General features: G+C 43.2%; 1 protein-coding gene across 3 annotated transcripts in view; it reads right to left on the reverse strand.

Moving 5' to 3' along the window:
- The window catches only part of PLXNB1 (plexin B1), a 55,706-nt gene that overhangs the window by 26,648 nt on the left and 8,501 nt on the right, over nucleotides 1-20,557 (reverse strand). For 2 of the 3 annotated variants that reach the window (XM_031056334.1, XM_031056335.1), the window contains exons 2-8: nucleotides 15,735-15,739; nucleotides 11,582-12,725; nucleotides 6,845-7,027; nucleotides 6,298-6,426; nucleotides 4,443-4,543; nucleotides 3,627-3,759; nucleotides 2,773-2,929 (exon numbers count right to left, since the gene is read on the reverse strand). In XM_031056334.1, coding sequence (XP_030912194.1) covers nucleotides 2,773-2,929; nucleotides 3,627-3,759; nucleotides 4,443-4,543; nucleotides 6,298-6,426; nucleotides 6,845-7,027; nucleotides 11,582-12,715 — 1,837 coding nt within the window. In that variant the 5' untranslated portion in view covers nucleotides 12,716-12,725; nucleotides 15,735-15,739. The remainder of the gene's footprint in view (nucleotides 1-2,772; nucleotides 2,930-3,626; nucleotides 3,760-4,442; nucleotides 4,544-6,297; nucleotides 6,427-6,844; nucleotides 7,028-11,581; nucleotides 12,726-15,734; nucleotides 15,740-20,557) is intronic. The other variant, XM_014306713.2, reaches the window with a different exon arrangement.

Here is a 20,557-nt window from a genome sequence, read left to right on the forward strand (position 1 = left end):
GCAGCATGCTTTAGGATAGACACTGTCAAACCCTGAGGCAGATTCCCTTCCATGCTTTTAGCACTCAATCACTGGATTATCCTACGGACACTAAAAACAGGTTGGACAAGTTCATCAGGAGTAGTTTGTGACAGCTCTTGCCAACCCATGGGAAAGAAGCCTAGTCTGAAGATCTGTCCACCTTTATCTCTGTAATTCCACTGCCATCTCTGTATTACAGGAAGAAGTAACATTGAGGCTCAAAGCTGATTGCCTTCTTTTGTCATCCAAAGGAAAATGAAACCTTAGAACTGATGTGCCCTTCACATGCTGCCTTTACCTTGAGAGCTTTGTTCTATGACCAGACTAAGAAGTGAGTCAGGAAAGAGGTTTATAAGATTTGTAATCTCACTTGACACGACTGAAGGCTTATCTGCTTTAAAATCCAGGTCTCACATCAATTACAACCCTCAGGATAGCCCTGTTCTCTTTGGGAAGAGACTGTCACTATTTTCTGTAGACAAAATAGCTGCAGAGATGGTCAAATCTTACTGCAGCTGATAACATCAGCTGGAAGGAGATATTTTGCATAAGACAGTATTAAATCAGCTTAATAATCTCATCCCAGACAAATGCCTTCAATTTTAGAGTTGGTTATTAGTTCTCCAAGTAATAGGAGCATACTGCATTCTCTGCTCAATCCCAGGAGCTGCTGTTTCTCTTGGGCAGTTTGCAATATAAGTAAGTAACAAGAACCTTGGGCACTGTTCCTCTGAGATTTCAGAGCTCCTCTTGCAAGCAATCTCTAGTCACAGCAAAACAATCAACATGTGAAGAACCAATCAGGTCTAAGCTGGGTTCCTGGCAGGATGGCAAGGGAAGCAGTATGCTAACAAAACAGTGATGGGGGGTGCATTGAAACCCAGGATGTGCAGAAAATAAGGGTATATCCTATGCAGCTGGAGGCTGGAGTCATTGCAACACTGCCAACTCCTATTACTGTCACAGAGGTGATTGCATTTGGCAGTGGTGGAAGGGCTAACACCTCCCAGGATTTCAGGGTTATGACACCATATTTATAAATACTCCTTTCTCCAGAAAGGCCACTATTTCCCATGACCACCAATAATGCTGTTTGACAGTACAGAAGATGAGGTCGAGCACTTGCAGATTGAGAGCAAGAGTTTGCGCTACTAACTTGGAGCTCAACAGCTACACATGATGGATGAGCTGGTATGCAACCTTTAAAATAAAGCTGGAAAATGGCAAATATTTTAGTGAACTGGGGAAAGTATTATAAGTAGGAATAGGAAAGTGCTGGTATCTGAGGCCCTAATGAGATCTCATTTAGAAAACAATGTATGAATCTGGTTACCAGCTTCAAATTCATCTTAGCAGAGTACAGAAGCCATGCAAGGAATAACAATACAGTGAAGGAGAGAGGAAGTCTGAGAAACAAGAGAACATGAAGAAGAAGCTGGCACAGTTAAACAGCAAAGCTCTGTGCTAGGAAGGCCTGGCCATAGCTCACTGAGTGGGAGAAGCACTGCGGAAGCAAAGGGACAACACAAATAGATCAAACGGACAGAAACCATCCACCAGCAAGCTCATGCCACAGAACAGGAGCTACTTGATAAGTCTCAGACACAATATGAGAGTAATGTAGGAAAGGTATCTTGCAATAAAAGCAAGGCTGACTTACAAAGCAGTTGATAAGAATATCTGAAGCCTAGAATAATGAGAACTAGACTGTGGCTTTATCTACACTGATTTTTTACAACTGTGCTTACATTCAAGCCCATATGACTAAACAGAGAAGCAAATCCTGCCCACTCTGCTTGCAGTGGCAGTGCATGAAGCCCTCTTCCCTCTGCCTGACCACCCTGAATGGAGATCTGGTGAGTTTGTTCCAGACTAAAGCAGCGTGAAAGCCAGGTATTAAAATGCTGCAAATAATATTGAAAATGAAGGAGCTTGAATGAGTGTGTTAGCTGAGTTCTGGTGTCATGTTATGTCCATGGAGATTGCTTCATACCTATTAGCGAGCTGCATACTTGCACAGAAAAATCTGTTCAGCCATTTAGGTGAATGGTGTGGAATGTGTCCCAGTGGACACCTGCCTTTTACTTCAGATGAACAAGCTCTTTGAAGAGATCAGCTCATCAGAGCTCACACTGACAGGCTGGGTAAAATCCAATGCAAAGAAAACAAATTGAGAACTTGCCAGGTTCTTTAGAGTGGCCAATCAGCAATACTCAGCCAGCTATTGTTCACAGGCTGACTGTGTATTTTCTGAGGCTATGCCCCATTACAGATTTATTTATATCTTTAAGGACTCTTCTTTAAGAGACTTTAAGGTCTCTTCTTGCCTTTCCTTATGTGTACTTCCTTCTCCCACTACATGGATTTTGAGAAGGCTGTGCTTTGCTTGGTTTTAATAATAAAGCAATATTTATGAGAGTTTTCTCCCCAGATTTAGGAAAAAGCTGCCAAACCAGCCACTCTCTAGACTGCATTTCAGATCACATTCAGATTTGCATACACCCCTTCAAACAGGATCTCCTTTCCAACTATCAGAATTTGGCACTGGAATTTGGCAACAGCCCAAAATAGCACAGGATGTGTGTGACACAAGTAGAAAGCAAACAGATATTATGAGGAATGAAATGAACACCTGCTGACAGTCCACATACATTCATGGCTATTAATCCTGGCAATTTGATGGCCTACAACATACTTTCTCCCAACAATGTTATCAGAGCTATCATGCTCCATTTAAAGCATTTCACTAACCTGTTCCTGTTGGCAAAGCTGGTGCTTGGCTGGGATCTGGAGAAGGGCACATGATTCCTGACTCTGTCAGAACTGCTGGGCTTTCGTAATCTTCGAAATAACAGGAGTAAAATTCTTCCTCACGCAGAGAAGGTAAGTCCGAGATGGCCAAGAATATCTGTCAGTTCAATAATAACCAGTAAATAATTTGCCTTAATTTAATATAATTTTCTTGTTCTGTTTTTTTCAAGAATCTCATAAAGTAGTTACCTACAGAAATGCTCATTTTCCTATAATGTCTCCTAGGACTGACTGTTCCATTCATCATCTCTTGCTATTCCCAAACTGAACTTGGCATCCCTCCAGCAACCGACAACTTCCCCCATTGCCCAAGCCTCTAGCAAAAGACAGGTTTTTGCCACCTCCTGACACAATGACAGACTTCAAATCACTCCAGCACCTTCTTAGCTTTTCTGTCAGCTATCACATGCCAGACAGGAGCTGTAATTTTGGGCCACTCCTTTCAGGGCTTCCTGACAGCAAGTGACAGAAACACTGGAAGCACAGGCACAGGCACCTTACAGATACTACAACAAGGAGGATCCCCATCCAAGCAGGCATCACATACTCCAGAATACCCAGTAACTCTAAGCAAACAAGGACATTTAGTTTCAGAGAAAACAAAGAAACAACCAAACAACTGAATGAACAGCTTGGCTGCCCCAGGAGATAAGTCCCTCATGTGAGGCAGACAATGTGCCTGAAGGTTCAGTGTTTCAGCACTCCAGTGAAAGCAAGAGAAAGACTTGTGACTCGTCAGTTTGCAGAATACTTTCTATAAGCTTGAGCATCATCAGATGATCACCCCCACTCACATTTCTCTTTTCCTCTCTGCTGATATTGGCTGGAGTTAGTGACTGGACAGACAGACACTGCTGTGTAGAGTTAAAGCTCCAGAGCCACTGCTCACTCAGCCTGGACCGCAAGCACTCGGAGCGACGGCTGCACCTGCAGGGAAACAGCAAGAAGCCCTGTGAGAGACCTGAGCAGCAACTTGTGCTTGGCTTCCAAGCAGACACTGCCTGTCTCAAGCCTTCAAGCCTCACTAGAGTCTTGGGGAAGCTGCTGCACAAGCCACTGAAGTCCCAGCCTCCCACCACCTTCAATAACAGGATGAACTGTTGTGAAATTATGGATAGGTAAGCACTTCTTGGGCTTCAGGGGTCATGAACTAATTCCTGTGACTTTCTACAGAGAAGCAGAGCCAGCAGGCAGACACAGACACTGGAATAAACCATGTCTCATTAAGCAACATCAGTAGGGGAACAAGTAGTGAAAGAGTGCTAAATAAGGCACCAGAAGAAGAGACAAGACAGTTTCTCTAAATGTGCAATGTGGTAGTTTGAGCTGAAGTCAGACTAAAACCAGGCTGAAATCTAATGAACAGTAGAATCATGAGTGGTGCCAAAGACCCAAAAAGCAATGGAAAGATGCCCCCGTGTGCAACTGCTATTGCTGCTGGCAGTGTTTTAGGGAAGCAGAGAGAGGAATGGTAAGTTAGAGCAAATATCCCATAAAGAAACTAAAAATAATCAAAACCTAGACAGAGATATAAGGAAGAGAGTAAGCAGAGATAATCCCTAGTCACTCTCCCTCCACAATCCTTACAGGTGAAGAGGGATCTATCTTACCTTCCCTGAAGGACACACCAGCCACAGTAGGGATCTTTCACTGCCAGACAGGATTCACAGTCCAAGTACAGGGAACATTCCATTATGGGAACCTTTACCACCTGTCAGAGAAAGAAATGAAAAGTGGAAAACACAGCACACACAACACAGCTCCCAGGTCATTAGCTTCTTATGCCTAACTAGCAAGTCTCATCATCCACATGCTCATCAAAACAACTTTTTGATCCTCAATTTATCCTCCCTTAAAGACAAACAAAATAGGAACAAGTCTCCAGAGCCCATTTGAATGGCCATTTCACATATTGGTGAAGGACATCTAAGCATCAGGCTATAGAGAGACACTGAGGAAAGCAAACTGTATTACTATTCATTGATTATTCTGCAACACATTTGGCAAGGAGGAAATTGTATTTAGTCATAAAACTGCATTTTAACAAAGTGAATTATAGAATAGCTGACTGAATATCATCCACTCTTTTCCTTTTCTGGACTCTGTCATGCGAGATGATCTCTCCTGACACAGAGGTGACTGAAGCTGGAGACAGCAGCTACAGCTGAGTCCTCTGAACCCATTTGCACTATTGCCCAGCTCTACCTGGCAATTGACTGAAAATAGACCCTGAAGCTTTGATCAATGTGGAACAAAAACTTTATGCCATCTTGGGGTAAATTTTACTTGCAAAATTCTTCTGCTTTAACTTACCATCCTTGCTGATTTCAGCCTCTTGCCCTCTTTAATCTGCTACTACACTTCAGCTACTACTGTCAGCTACTTTGAAATACCAACTTCTAATCCCAGACCTATTACTTTTGCTAAGTACATGATTTAATTTGCATACTTTAATTGGCAGAATAACTACTGTTAAGGATATATTTCAGATTTCCCTAATCTTCTTCCACTCACAGATTTCAACTCCTGCTTTGAAGTGTCACAAATTTTACAAGTATCTCAAAGTGCACTGGGGGAGTAAAGGGAAGCAGTGGCTCTCGTTTGTTGTTTGTTCTTTCCTTCAGAGTAATTCAAGGACTGCTTTTCCTTTGCTAGGAGGATCCTTTTCTTTCCAGTTCAAGGAGTTGATACAAGTGGTGGTAAAAATCCTCTCAAATAAAGTATCCATAGCTGGATTTCCTACTCAGCAGACACCAACATCCCAAAAGCCTAAGGCATTGCAATGCCTCTTCTCCTCCAACTGCCTCTAGGCACAAATAAAATTACAGAAAGCAGGGGTAAAGAGAAAGGTGCCTCATATGGGTCCTTCCACAGACTGATTTCATCTGCAAGACTGTTATTATATCCCTGGTCAGAGAACACCTCTGCTATCTGAAGACATTTCCCACACATTTCTGCTTTTTGTAGGTTACAGAAGAACAGCTTGATCTTTTAACTGATTAAAAACAGAAGTGACACAAAATCTCTTTTCTCTTTTTAAACTCCTGCAAAACCAAGATGGGTCACATGTGAACCCAGAGGCTTTCTTCTGCTCAAATGGAGATGCAAACTGTTGTCCAAACAGTTCCTGCTCAACAAAGGAATCCAGGAATTGGTGGTCCCTTGTATTCATGCCAGCAGAGCAGCTTTTTACAGCCTGCAGTTCACATTCCTCCATCACTGCTGATACAGCCTGACAGACTTCAGAAAATGCACACACAAACAAGCCATGGATTAGGCTAACAAGGCTTTCTCCAGCTTTTGGGAAAGGTCAGTCCCCACTCCTGTAAGAAGAGTGGCAGGCAGCTGCTGCCCAGCACAGGCTTAGCCAGGTGCAGTTCCCCTTCCTCCCCTGCTCCTGTCAGCAGTTTGTCTGGACATGTAGTGTTTTCAGCTCCTCTGTGGAAAGGATTGTATTGCTCTTACCATTGACTGGGTCATGACAAAGAGGTGCTCCTGCAACTGGTCGAACAGCAGGTCTCCACTCACCATGCTGTTCACCTGGATAGATACTGAAGCATAGGTGTGTGCCTCTCCCTGGGCTCCCAAGTACACCTGAAAGAGAGCCACAGTTGTGAGCAGGCAAAGCACTACCACAGGAGCTGGGGGCACCTGTTCTACAACAGGAACAAACTGGAACTGCTGCTGTGTGCAAGGGTTTTAACCTCCCATGAGAACCTCTGTGCAGTGACTTCAGTCACATGAAGCACATGGCCAGAAATACCTGTGCAAACCATGCAGGATGCCCCAGCCTTGCTGCTGGCTCCGTGCAGATGTAACCAAAAGCAATGTGACCACGTTTGGGGCATTCACGTTTTCCACAGGCAGTACAGGGTGAGAAGAGACCATCTGATAGTAACAATCTTTAGTAGGAACCCAACTTCCCAAAGAAAAAGAAAAACTGTCCTTTTCCCCTTTTACCCGAGCACTACCCTTGGTTAGTTTTATCCTTTTTGCTGCATGTAGATCATACCTTGTGCAGCCTTCCTCTGCTGTCTCCAAGAAAAGCAATGGTGTGGCCATCTTCCACATTCACTGCCACAGCTGTCAGACGGGCCTCAGTTTTCTCCAGGAGAGGGGCAGCTTCCAAGGGCACCCGGCTGGCCATAGGGCTGGGAGTGTGGTCAGAGCCACAGGGGTAGGCATACAGGGTGTCCTTTTGGGAGGAGTGAAAAGAACAGGGAAATCAGTACCAAAAAAAAAAGAGGTACAAATAACGTTAGCTCATTTAACACTTCCCATCATCCCCCTTCCACCTGAATTCTCCAGCAGTGAATTCAGCTTTAGCCCCTCGTAAGCTTTTTTTACTGAGGGCAAAACGACCAATATTTTAATAATTAGTTTAGGTACGATAACTGTCTGTACCCTCACAGAATCCTGCAGACATTTCAGCCAGTTCATTCAGCATCAGTAATGAAGTGCATTGAAATTCCTGCAAGTTCTCCAAAAAACATTGCTGTTACACACTGACATGACTCTACTTTGGGGAAGATTAATTGTGTTTTTCTGAGCAAAGGAAAAAGAAGAGAATTTCTGTTTCCAGTGCAAAGCCACCTTGAGACAAGTTCCACCTCAAGCAATTTGCATGGTTTTGCTGTAACACCTGCAAGTTAAATTCTAAGCCTGAAGTAGAATCCCAGTGCATCAGGACATACATAAACACAGGGTGGGACACAACCTGCTCCAAAGAGCTTACTAACTGCACTTAGGAATCAGAGAGCAGTGCAAGCGACATCACTGCACACTGCTTCAATCCTTCCAAGTCTTGTGAGAGTTCTGAACATTAACTCCACTGCTCTGTGCAGAAACAATCAATCATTCTTCTGTTCCAGTTGGTTCCCTCCCAGTGCCACCAAACCTTCACTTACTGTATTCTAAAGAAGGACAACGAAAGCTGCAAACTTATTTACTATTTGTTGTGTGCAGAGAAAAGATATCCTATTATGATTCATCTTTTTCCTAAGTAACAAACTCAGTCTTGTCTAGGATAGTTCCTGTGTTGCTTTGCATCTTTCTTGGTGCCTTGTTCCATGTCCATGTTAATTTTACAGTATCCTTTTGGAGACTGAATGCAGGATTGTTCACTCAACAATTAGTATCTAAAACACCATTTTTTAATTGATCAGTGTCTTGTCTTCAAACAATGTGGCTTGTGTAAATTCAAGATTTTTTTCATCATGAAATCCCTTATAATGTTTTCACTGTCCTCTCCAGCCCCTTTACTAATTACTCTGACAAAGCTAAGCGTGGAGCAGCACATTAACTGTGCAGTCCATACTGACTCCAGCTCTCTCTCTTGCCTCAGGCTATGTGGTTCAATTTAGACTCCTTGTAAGCAGGGTTACATTTTCCTTCTGCCTGATGTCTGTGGCTTTGCATTTGGCAGCTCAGGCTGCATGGTACCAACCGGCACCAGGCAATGGAGCTGCCCCCATCAGAGACCCATGATAACAGCACCTCATGGCGTTCCTGAGGTGTCTGCTTATCTCCACTCACTGACCCCACGGAAAACCTGGCCCTCTCTCCCCTCTCCTCCCATTTCTCTTTTTTAAAAAATTTTAAAATCTTTTTTTTGTGTGGTTTGTGTTGTCGTTGGCTTTGTTTGTTTTTTAAATACTTGACTACTTCATGGAGAAACTAGAAGCAATCGGCAGCTTTTAGGAAGGTCTATGGAAATCCCACATTAAAACATATTTAACCTGCTCAGCTCTGTTCCCGTCTCAAATGCATTGTTATCTTAGCAGGGAAGCAAGGCTTGACACAGCAGTCCTATTAACAAACCATGCCAGTTAGACTAGCACTGCTTTCAGTCCAGTGCTTCATTGTTTTCCTTTCAAATACTACTTCAATTATTTTTCTTCACACTTGGTGTAAGGTTCTGACAAAGTCTGAGGAGGTTATAGCTTTTAATGATTGCTAGTTCTTACCATCCTCTAAACTAGCATTCATTTTTAGTAATATACATTTTTCTTTCCACCTGCCATTTGATTTTTAAGCTTCTTCCAATCATCTTCTTGTAGCTTAAAGACTTCTATTTCTCCAGCTATCCAATTCCTATAATATTTATTAGAAAGCAGGCCACTGCCAAAATTCCATGCTCCAAAGCATTAAGTCCTTATTTTGAATGGGATTCTAGATAACTTTTGCAACCTTTGTACAAATTCTGGAGCCTAATGACCCCACTACTGGCTGATTTTTCAAAGACTGCTTAAAAAATGTCCACATACAAGTCAGAAATATTTGTAACCCAGTCGTGCTCAGTGCTGCTGGTGCCTTTATGTGATGCCAAGGGCAAGTCACCTCACACACAACATTTATCTACCATAAACCAACGTGACCTGTGCAAGCTCTCCCAGCACTGGCACAGCCCAGCCATGGCCTCACAGGGGCTGTCTGTATAAAGCACTTATATAAATTTACATAGAAGCTCTTTGAATTGCTTGCAATGAATAACAACTTGGCAACGTTGCAGAAAATGCACTTGAGGAATCATCCAGTGTCTTAATGAAATGCAGCAGCTGCTCCTGTGAATTCTGCTGTGTGTATCCTATCTGCACAGGTAGGAAACAACAATGGACAAGCTATATCTATGCATGAAGAGGACTAAAAACAAAAGGACAAGATACATGCCTTGAAAACTACACCCACAGAAGACATGCAGCCTTCCCAAGCCTTGTAGAAATGTTTCACACTTCCAATTTATCAAGTCACTAAACAGCATCTACACAGCCTCCTGCATCTCATAACTAATGAATCTCCAGCAAACTGAACAAATGAACTGGGTCCGAAATCCTTATAAAAACAAGCTGTTTTTTTTTTTTTCCCAGTTCAAGGGATTGTATTGAACTGTAAAACTCAATTTTAGCCTCTTTTTTTGGACTGAAACTCAGAGGCAGAGCTAACTAAGGAAAAGGGCATACCTTACGCATTAGTTGGCTGGGAGGCAGAAAAATATGAAATTAATTAGCATTATCCTTACATTCAGCATAAGCTGCCACCATTGAAAACAATTCTTCCTGCATAAAATGCCCGTTGACAGCCACTTCCACTCAGCCCTGACTGGAGCAGGCTGGAGCTGGCACAGACCTTTCTTTACATGATGTTGGATACAATGTGAACAAGCACTACCCCATGTGCTGAATGGTGCAGGATCAGGTTTGTTAGGACATTTACATTTCATTGGACACACTTGTTAATAAGACATCACATTATGGTCAGCCCACTCAAGCCAAACCATCCAGCTGGGACCCTGGGATCGTGCACCAGGAATCACAGTCAGACTGCCTTTTTCTCCCACCCTGTGCATCCACTTCTCCATTGGATCAAATGGTATAAGGGTAGTCTACATCATTTTGAATGAAGGATTCATGTGCTCATACCTGTTCAACATTTAACTCCCCTTAAGCTCCCCTAAAAATCACTTGTGACAAGTCATTTCATGTGGCCTTTCAAAGGACTCGGGGGGAATGCCTAAGAAATACAGTGAAAGCAGGACATCAAGCTGGTCAGTCTCCTCCTTCCCAACTCTTACATACTCCTCCCACCCTCACACTCATCCTGCTCCAAGCCTGCTCTTTACCCTTCCCTTGTCCCACAAGTACTCTACAATCAGCTTTAGCTACTGAAAGGAAAACCATAATTTTAAGACTGGTTTTGAACCACACACCCAACCCCAGAAACTTCTAAAGCTCTGTGGTAACACTTTGCTCTTTGCAGCACCAGGCTGGGAAGAGGCAATTCTCTGGACAGCCTGTTCTGTGGAGGGAAGACACAAGATAACACAGTGCTCTGCTAAGGACCTGAAATGCCCTTGGTGCAAACAGGCTGCTCATAGTCACAGAGCCTCGTGCCAGGACACTGCATCCAGGAGAGCACTGCTGCCATGTTTGAATCACTGTCCCTGATTTTGCAGCTAGTGTGGCTGCCAGATGGTGAGAATTCAGGGTCACAGCCACTTTAGGTTAAATTTTTATCCTGCAACATCCCATCATGCTTTTGTCACTGAATGTAAAGGATTATCACCTCTTACAGCTCTGGAGAAAAAGAGCCAGCTCAGGAGAAGGTCCTTCTTGTGCCCAAAAGTCTGCAGGATTAAAGGAGTCTATAGGAAACTGGGATTTGCACAGAATCACAGAATTATTAAGGTTGGAAGGGACCTCTGGAGACCATCTAGTCCAAACCCTCTGCCAAAGCAGGGTCACTTAAAACCTGTTACACAGGAGCGCATCCAGGAGGGTTTTGAACATGTCTTTGTTGACACTTGGTTTTGCTAAGGTTTCTTTTTGTTCCTGAGTGCCCTTGAAGGAAGCTGTTGTGAGGTGCACTTCACCATAAGCAACAGGGACCCAGCACACCCCTTAAATTCCCTTCCCAACACACAGGACCACATACACATGCTCCTCTCCGTCCCTGCAGTGCAGACCAGGACATGACACAGATAAAGAACGACTTGAACAGGAGCTTCAGTGCCCTTGGCCTGGTATTGCCACAAGACAGGCCTCAGGGCCAGGTCACACCAGATGCTCTTCCCACTGTCACATACAGTTCCTCTCGCTCTGCAAGGAATCCTGCGCATGTGGGGCACAACAGACTGAGCCCAAAGGCTTTTAACCCAGATTTCAACATCCATCTGTATAAGCAAGATAACCTCAGGAACACAGAGCAACACAAGGACACGCTGCAGACTGCTCAAAAATACAAAGCCACTTACCGCTGGCAGCTGGACACAGTTGGAACTGACATCATACTCAATATATGCCACTTCTGTCCCTTCTTCTGACTTCCCATCTCTCATGTAGCAAACATCCCTAGTCCAGTTGGTCAGGCGATCCACCTCCTCCATTGTGTAGACACAGAGCGCAGATTCCTCGCTCAGTTTCCCAGAGGAAGCCTGCCAGGCAGAGAAAGCTGCAAACAGCACCTCGCCCTCGGTGTCCAGCTGTCCCTGGGCCAGCTCCTTTCCCGGCCGGGTGACATAGGCTGCCTGCAGCAGGCTGTATGTATTGGCTTTGCTCTGGCACAGCAGAGGTAACTCCACGTATGAGTAATAGTGGGAGTCATCCAGGCAGATGCGTGAGATGTAGGTCTTGTACTCACGTGACTGCGATTTGAGGTCCCGCCGGTAGAAGAGGAAATAGACACTGGAGTGGTAAGTGAAGGATTTAATGAAATGGTGGTTGTACTCTGAGAGCCGGCCCACAGCCAGTTTTGCTGTTTCTTCATAGGAGAAAATGGAGTGAGAATCTGTAGCTTGAACATCCCCTCCATGGGCCCTGAGATTCCGGGTTGTGATGGGAGGAATTCCTCCTCCCACTCCTCGGCTGGTGTACCCTCGTCCCACAAACAGCAAGGGCACCTCATCCTTTGAGTAGGCGATGAGTCCCACAGTGGTGATGTTGGGATCATTGGCAGCCACGTACTGAGTGTCACCAGGGCTCTCCGGACGGAAGAGGACGTGGTCGATGGACTCCAGGCTCCTCTTCTCACAGATCCCCTGGTGGACGCTGCCACACACAATGAGCTCCTTCTGCACAGTGTTCACCAGCAGCAGCTTGTTGTGATTGTCAGTGTGGTGTGCCTGAGGGCACTCCAGCTTTGAGACCGGTGGGAGGCAATCCTTACTGTCCAGAACTGGCCCAGTCTGAACCATGTTCTCCAACAGCAGGTCAGATGTCAGCTGAAAGAGAAAGTTGGTGGCCCCCAAGTAAACGGTCCCAGATTCCAAGTCCATGGACAGGTGGAGGAATTTTGTAGCATTGTGTGAGAATGTGACATACTGCAGTCCCCGTGGAATTGATGCTCCCAAGAAACAGAGAACAGGAAGGAGGAACGTTCCCAGAGGCATGGTAAACACTCTGCAAGAGAGGAAAGGCTGTTATAACTCCTTGGAACCAGAAGTAAAGATTTATACTCAAAATCCTTCAATAACACCCACAGCAAGAGGCCTTCAGGAGTATCAGAGATTTAATTCACTCAGCTCCACACCAAGATGACAGGCACAGCATCCTCAGGAGAAGCTGCAATGCTGCAAGTAAATGCAATATTGAAGCTGATCACTACTCTTGTAACATCAGAAAAATCCACATTTAACTCTACTCCTGCACAGCTGAGCTATGATGCTGTATTGAAAGTTCTCTAGGACAGGGCCAAATTTCCATAGGAGCCAGCACATTGCATATGGTATTAATGAGCAACACCACAGTAAAACAAACCACTGTCTAAGACAAACACAACCTGCAGGACCATTGCTTAAATAAACTGCAGCTGAGATCCAATTTGGAGCAAACTTACAAGCCCTTCACTCTGTATCTGATCTAGATATCATAATTAAACCCTCTCTTTGTTATCACTTACAGCTATCAACAGCCTCCTGTGGGTCTAAGGCTGTTCCACCCATGCTTCAGAAGAAACCTTCCCATGCCATCTCTGCCACTGAGCATCACCCACCCAAGCAGAGCCTGGGTGCCAGGATTAAGCTTCTGGAGTATCAGTCACATCAGCTCCTAGCCTCCCCTCTGGGGCTACCAGTCTGCCCTCAGTCCTGCCAAGCCACACTCTGTGGGACCCCATCTTCCTGGGAAGTTACACAGCACATCCAGGTGAGGGGGAGATCACCTTTACCTGTTCACCTGTTACTGCACTCTCTGGGGTAGAACTCTCTTACTGACACTCATTTCTCCACAGCACTTCTCCCAGTACTGTGAAAGGTGATTTAAACGTGCCTGCTTTGTGGACAACGCTCCATTCCTTCCCATGTCTCAAAGTGCAAGCAAGTCCAGGGTAGATGTTGGACAGACCCAGGGAATCACCAGACCTGTTCAGCTCCTCTCCACAGAATATTTAGACCAACTCCTTTTGAAACCTACTGTGATCCACTCAAGTCATGCCATGGATGGGAACAACTGCTCTAGACAAGATGGGGAACCCCACAGCCTGGTGGAAATGTGGTAATAAGTACCTGCAACATTTAGATTAACACTTTCCCCATTGAGAGAGAGGGAAACAGCTGCAAGTACTCAATAATTTACTATGAGTACCACCTCATTTAAATTGAGAAGTAGGTGGTGATGCAGCTGTGAATCTATTTCCTTCCAGCCCTCCCTCCCTCTTGCAGGCAGGGTATCAAAGCTGCACAGAGCTGCACAGCTGCCAAGCTGGGTCAGAGGCTCTGTGGAGCTGATGAGTACAGTATCTCCTCCAGAACTGCCCTGTAATCTGCTGTGCTCATTTTGGCAACTCAGCTCCTCAGGGGTGATACTAATTTTGTAGTTAAAGTTAAGAAAACTATCATCACTTCCCTCTTAGGGCATCAGCCCTCTTGGGTCTTCCTCATAAGCTCAAAGTGATTTAGCTCAGAAGTGCTTAAAGCACAGAGGCAGAAAAAGATCTGCAGCATTTCAAGTGTAAACTACTCCAGCATTTACTGCAGGACTTAACCAATTTAGGCCACAAACTTCTCAACCTATAAACTGTGTCTTACACCCATTCTATACAATGCCCAGCACACAATGTGCAGAAAACACAGTAGCAATGCTGAGAACAATAGCTGTAAGACTCTAGATCCATCTTCTACTCCCCTGCTATTGCAAAAAAACCCCGCAGAAGTCTGCTCTCTGGCTCCTTTGTCAGTAAAACTGGCATCTTTGCTCTACCTAAAGACCAGTTGAGAGGATTAGTTTACTTGTGAAATCCAGCGGATGGAAGGTATTATAAAAACAACACTTTATTAAATATAGGCTTTGTGAAGCTCTGGAAAAGCTCCACTTCACACGGTTCTTGTAGGTAAGTAGGCAGCACTGTCAGGATATGCCCAGGCACAGGAATGCTGGCTCTGGGCTGGCAGCTTTCTCCCAGAGCACACAGCCGCTGATTCACACCGCACCAGCACCGTGTTTAGGCTACGTGCACACTGGGGCTTTTGTTTGCCCTGATAATGGACACTTAGTGCTTTCTGCTTCAGAGCTATGAACACACTCTGCTTCACCCAGACTGGCAAACAGCCCTGAACTACCCTAGGAGTCTTTTCCAGAGTGGTAAGCGAGTGCATTGTAGCACCTGAGAGAAACCCTCACTGAAGGAAGGAGATCTAATTTGACTCTATCCCCTCAGGTTTAGATCAGCAGAAAAGATCTTGCTCCAACTCCAACACGACAGTTATTTTTAACACTTTTTCATCATTTCTGTTGGAGAGAACTTGATTTAAGGAACCCCCTAACCACACAATTGTCTCTATACCTCTGCACTGCCATCATGCAGATGTCGCGACGGCTTGTTGTGCGACTGTCTGGAGTCTCCTCAGTTTCAAAGCTGAAAATGCCTGCAAACAAAAGAATAGGCTGATGGCCACCCAACAGCAGGAGCTTGACTATGTTGTGAACGGCAACAATGACATGGAGAAGAGAATCTTTGATCTGGAAGCAGCTGAGAATCACAAGACACCATTATAACTACACCACTCTGAGGAATCTGTAATCTTCTTTTGAGCTAATGCAACCTTCCTCTGCCAGTACTTACAAAGTAAAATGGGCATGTGTCTCCAGGATTTATGGATTCTGAAACAGTGGCTTTCTGGCTAGAGGTTATGCCTACAAGCTGTACGACTCTGCTCTGTGTCCCACACAGCCCCACTGGCAACTACCAAGGCAGAACTAACCATTACTTCAACTCACATGACACAACTCCAGCAACATGGATCTTGTTACAAGCTCATCGATCTGTATTTGAACCTACCCCAAATGTTTCACTGAAAGCATCTTACCTATTGGAGCACCTCTACTGGAAAAAGGTTGGAAAATCAACTAGTCCTTCATTCCAGCAAGCCATAATCAGATCTTGCTGTGGTCAAGGCTCTAACATATAGCTACTCTTTTTTCAGGCACCAATATTCCCCTGGAAGTCACTTTGTGAAGAGCGAGTCCTTAAAAGTGATTCAGATAAGAAACTACTGTCTAGTCCTCATGACTCTGTGAGAACAGAGAAAACAAAACAGAATGGTAGTACAGCATGTTCTGCAGGCTGGTTCTAATCACCCTGCACAATGGATAAACACTGAATATAGTGCTCTTTGTTGCTCTTTGCTACAAAGACCCATTAGCAAATGAACTTGTATTTATTGCTAGGTGAGCAAACATACATTAGAAATGAGCATGACTGTGTAGCTATCACTAGCTAGAAGCACTTGCACCCTACTTGAGAACAGAGAGGGGAAAAAAAGCCAGCAATGTGTTTTGATTCCATTTTCCAAGTTGTTTCTCAAGCACAGCCATCACTGTCTTTTTTTATGCTTGCCTTTCAGTTAAGCCCATGACAACCTCTCTGGGAGGACAGGAAGGAGGAGGATAACCTACATTTAAATCTGATGGTTTCATGACAGGCTACACTACAGAGCTCTTTATGGATTTACTGAACCGTTCTGCTTCCTGTGCTCACTGCTAGTGTATAACACAGCTGTTGCAGACAGATTGCACTAAAAGTGTGTAGCCTTTAATTAATTCTGAATGCAATTGCCAAGGTTTAAGGATTCATTTTAAATATTCCATTTTTTTGATGAATTCCCGTTAAACAGGAAAATGTTCCAGACAATACTCTGAACATTGCCTCTAACTCACCGTAAAATATTAATATCCAAATAATACTGCTGAGTTTCATTTATTTAATCTGGATCACAACAGAAGGGCTGGAGGATTAGTCAGTTCTGCCACAGAATATTTATATCACAACCACGTAATGACAACCAGTAACATTAAAGCAATGGCACTATTGTGTTACTTAAAATTTGAAGTAAGATCATGTTTTCTGTAGCACTATTTTTATCTCTCTGACCTCACGTATCCCTCTGAGAAACTTTGCTTATTTAATAAAGAAACAAACCCAGAACTCATTTGGGCACATTTTAACAGCGTATCAACACATAGAGATTATTCCAATCCTCCCAGATTATTTCCCTAATACCACATTCTATCCTCCAAACATAGAGAGGTCAGTTAATGCTCCAACTTCTAGGCTAGATTTCATACTCACCACCAAACCCAGCAAAATTAGCCTTGGGAAAAAAATAGGTCTCTGAAATCTGCACCTGCAATTTCCACCTTATCATTTGCAGAGCCAACCCACAGTGTGAGCACTAAAAGATTTAAAAATTAAAAGCACCTTTCTTCCAGCTGCACGACGACCCTTGTGCTCCAGCACATTCAAATGGCCCAGCAGCAGGAAGCGGACCACTGCTATGTTTTCTGCACAAAAGCCCTGAATTATAGCCCCCTTCTAAGCTTCATATGCTCAACAGAGACTTGCTGTTTTCTGCTGTGAAAGATGGCATTCCCACTAAATAAATAAATCTTCTTTGAGTCTTATTTACTACTACCAGGCCAGTTCCCTGCTCTGTTGTTTAAGAAGACTTGCAGCAAACAGCTTCAGCAGAGATGAACACAAACCACTGTTTTCCAAATAAAATTGACCCCAAGGAGAATCCCAAGTTCAAGCAATCCTGTCAGAGCAGGACTGGCAGAGATAAGGGAGCTCTGTTATACCAGATGTGAATAACACTAAAGCTGAGGTCAAAATAATTTATTAAAAAACCTCAAACCCTTAAAGACAGTATCAAATATGAAATGGCAAGGTGGCAGAAATTCTGTACTACAGAATTAATAGCATTCTTGGATAAATACTTGGGAAAATTATGTTTTCTAAATCCTTGATAGTTATTGCTGAACATTACAACGTACCTTTATGGGTGGTGATTGAAGTTATACTGAAAGAATGTTTCACAAAATATTGTCAACTATGTGATACTTCAATAATGCTCATGCATTGCTCTTTGGAAAAACTGCAGAAAGTGCTTTTAGCTCTCTGGGGCTACTTAAATATTAATTTCAGACGTTCTGGAATTAACTGATGATAGTGAATAGGTATTTTCTCTAAACAGCTCTACCACAACCAAACTTTATCCTTGCATTGATGAAAATATAACACTAAGCTTATAAACACTAAGCTTCCAGTACAACTAGCTCATGAAGTGTTAATGATTAATACAATGTTAAATAGTGAAATTTTTACAAACCAAGACCAACTACACAAACGTACAAGGAATATAAAGTAACCACAAGACGCTTACTGTTGAAGAAGCTTTCTTCATATATACACTATTGTTGCAAATCAAGGGTTGACTTTTTCACTTCACTAACCTCTAAAACACTAACTCAATGTGAACTCAAGACCATGTTGCATGTGCATTTTTGAAAGGGAAAAATCAAGCCAGCTGGTAGTTTCACAGCATCTTAACCAAAAGATAACGTTCTGCTGGTGTTACACATTTGAAGATTAAAGTCCTTTAGGATCTGCTCCACCTTTCTGTGTAATCAAAAGAAAATCACTGAACATCCCTTCTAGCCCAAGAGCTCCTGACTGAAGTCTCCTTATGATACCACGATTTTTTCTTAGGGCTCCTAAGTTATAGAAACTACCACCTTAACCCAGCAAGCTGATGCCTGAGGGTTCTCTACCCCAAGTAAAATGCCTTCTCATATTGTCTAACTTGTCACAAAATCTTCCAACTCAAAGAAGCCTCTAGTCACTTTTTGCATGAACAGTTTGAAAACTAATCCTCCTTCTTAATCCTCCTTGGGCAAGAAGATAAAGACAGCTATTCTAAGTCTGACAGAGGTCCACCTACACAGAAACCCTAGCTGCAGCAGCAGACAATAATAGATGCCTAAGAAGACGAAGGGCAGACAAGCATAATGCAATCCTTCCCTTACACATCCTGCCAGCTTCGAGCTTTCCCAAATCACAGATTGCAGCCACGTGTAATCCTTTGGATGGATACATTAAGTGGTCTGAGCTCCTTCAGTCAGAAAGACTTAATTTTCCTAGTAGCTCTCTGATCTCATCCCAATTTGTCAACACCCAACTTTTTTAGCTACCTGACCTGGATAAGCATTCTCTTTTGACAGGACCTGACCTGGACAGGCCACTCCTTCGGCTGACACTGCACTCAAAAGTTATTTTACCCAGTTTGAACCCACCAGTTCTCCATTTACCCACACAAGAACCCCTTGATCTTCTAGCTGCCACATCACATGTTTCATTTGCATCAGTGACTTAACCTTCAATTAGGGGAAAAAAAACCCTAGTTAGGAAAAAAATATCCCATTCTCTTAGAGTATATCCAAAGAGCCTAGACAGGTTTACAGCTGTAATAAAACCCTGCTAGGAAAGCAGGGCTCACTGAAATCAGCCATCAAATTGGCTCTGCTGAGCAAATTCTCCGTTTCTATGATAATCTACATAAATCTAAGCCCATCACTCCACATAAAAACAAATTTGCTTGCATGAGTTCAGGAAGCCAGTTAGCCAGTTGTTGCCCAAAATCTAGATGAATATGTGGAACACAGAGAAACCTCTTCAGCACCTAGGAAATTCCAAGTGCAAACTTCTCATTTCTGTTTAACTGAGATCCAAGAAACAATTTTTAATCTGGTTAATATTAACTAAACTGATTTTAAAAGAACTGTCAGCCAAGACTCTTGAAAAAAAAAAGTTAACCTATTGTGGAAATAAAGTCACAGTCCCTATCATGATTTAGTAAGTAGTTAAAAGACAGGTGTTTCCCTGTCAGACATGGGTTATCAGCGAGATCTGCCAAGAACTTATTCTGCAATCTGCACTGTTCAGTATGTTCACATAAGATCTGAGAAGAAGAATATGTCTAAAAGTGGCATATTTTATTATTAAAAAAAAAAGTAACCACAATCAAATTCAGAGAAGACTGTAAAAAATAAAACTCATGCACTTTAAAGCAATTACACAATATCTTAGAATATCAATATGAAAACCAACAAAAAATATTCTAAGTACATAAACACAACAGGATCAAAACTAGCTGTTATCACTCAGAAAAACTTTGAAAACTTCATAGGTCAGTTCAGTATTGAGTATCAAGCAAAAAGACAAATACAGCCTGTGGGGTAATTAGGAAAGAAAACACGTATCCCCATTATGCTGTCAAATGCTGAAGGCAGTTCTGATTCCCACATCTGAAAAAGGAGACAATAACAAAAGGGACAACAAAGATGACCAAAAGCATGGAGCAGCTTCCATATAAGGAGTGACTGAGCAGAGCAGGACTTTGGACAGACAAAGAAACTACCAGGGGGAAGATAAGGAAAAGTCAAGAGGTCTGAAACATGACAGTGTCAAGATGAAAAACATGGAGTTATCGATGGAGTTACATGGTTATACTGCCATATTTTACAATGCAGAAACAAGAGAGCACGCACCAAAGTTACAGACAACTTTCCTAAGTCAGCTCAAGGACATTGTTGCTGGATGTAGAATATTTCAAATAACATTTAAAATGCATAATTAAGTTGTAGAGCTCACTGCTGTAGGATGTCATGGAGACCAGAAAAATAAACAAGTGAGACATTATATAAATTCATGGAGAATAGATATAGTCAAGATCAGATGATGAGATACAACTCCTCATGCCAAGCAGGGCCCTAAACTGATGATGGTCATAAGCTGGGAGGCAAATGGAGGTGGGGAAAAATGAAAAAAACCGAAACCCTAAAACAAACCCACCACATTATACATGCCCTGTTTCTTACAATCCTGATTAAGCATCTGCCTCTGGATCTTGTCAAAGGCAGGACACTGAGCTACACAGAGCTTTGCAATTTGCCCCAGG

Source organism: Geospiza fortis, unplaced genomic scaffold (genome assembly GCF_000277835.1).
Source record: "Geospiza fortis unplaced genomic scaffold, GeoFor_1.0 scaffold70, whole genome shotgun sequence".
NCBI lineage: Eukaryota > Metazoa > Chordata > Aves > Passeriformes > Thraupidae > Geospiza > Geospiza fortis.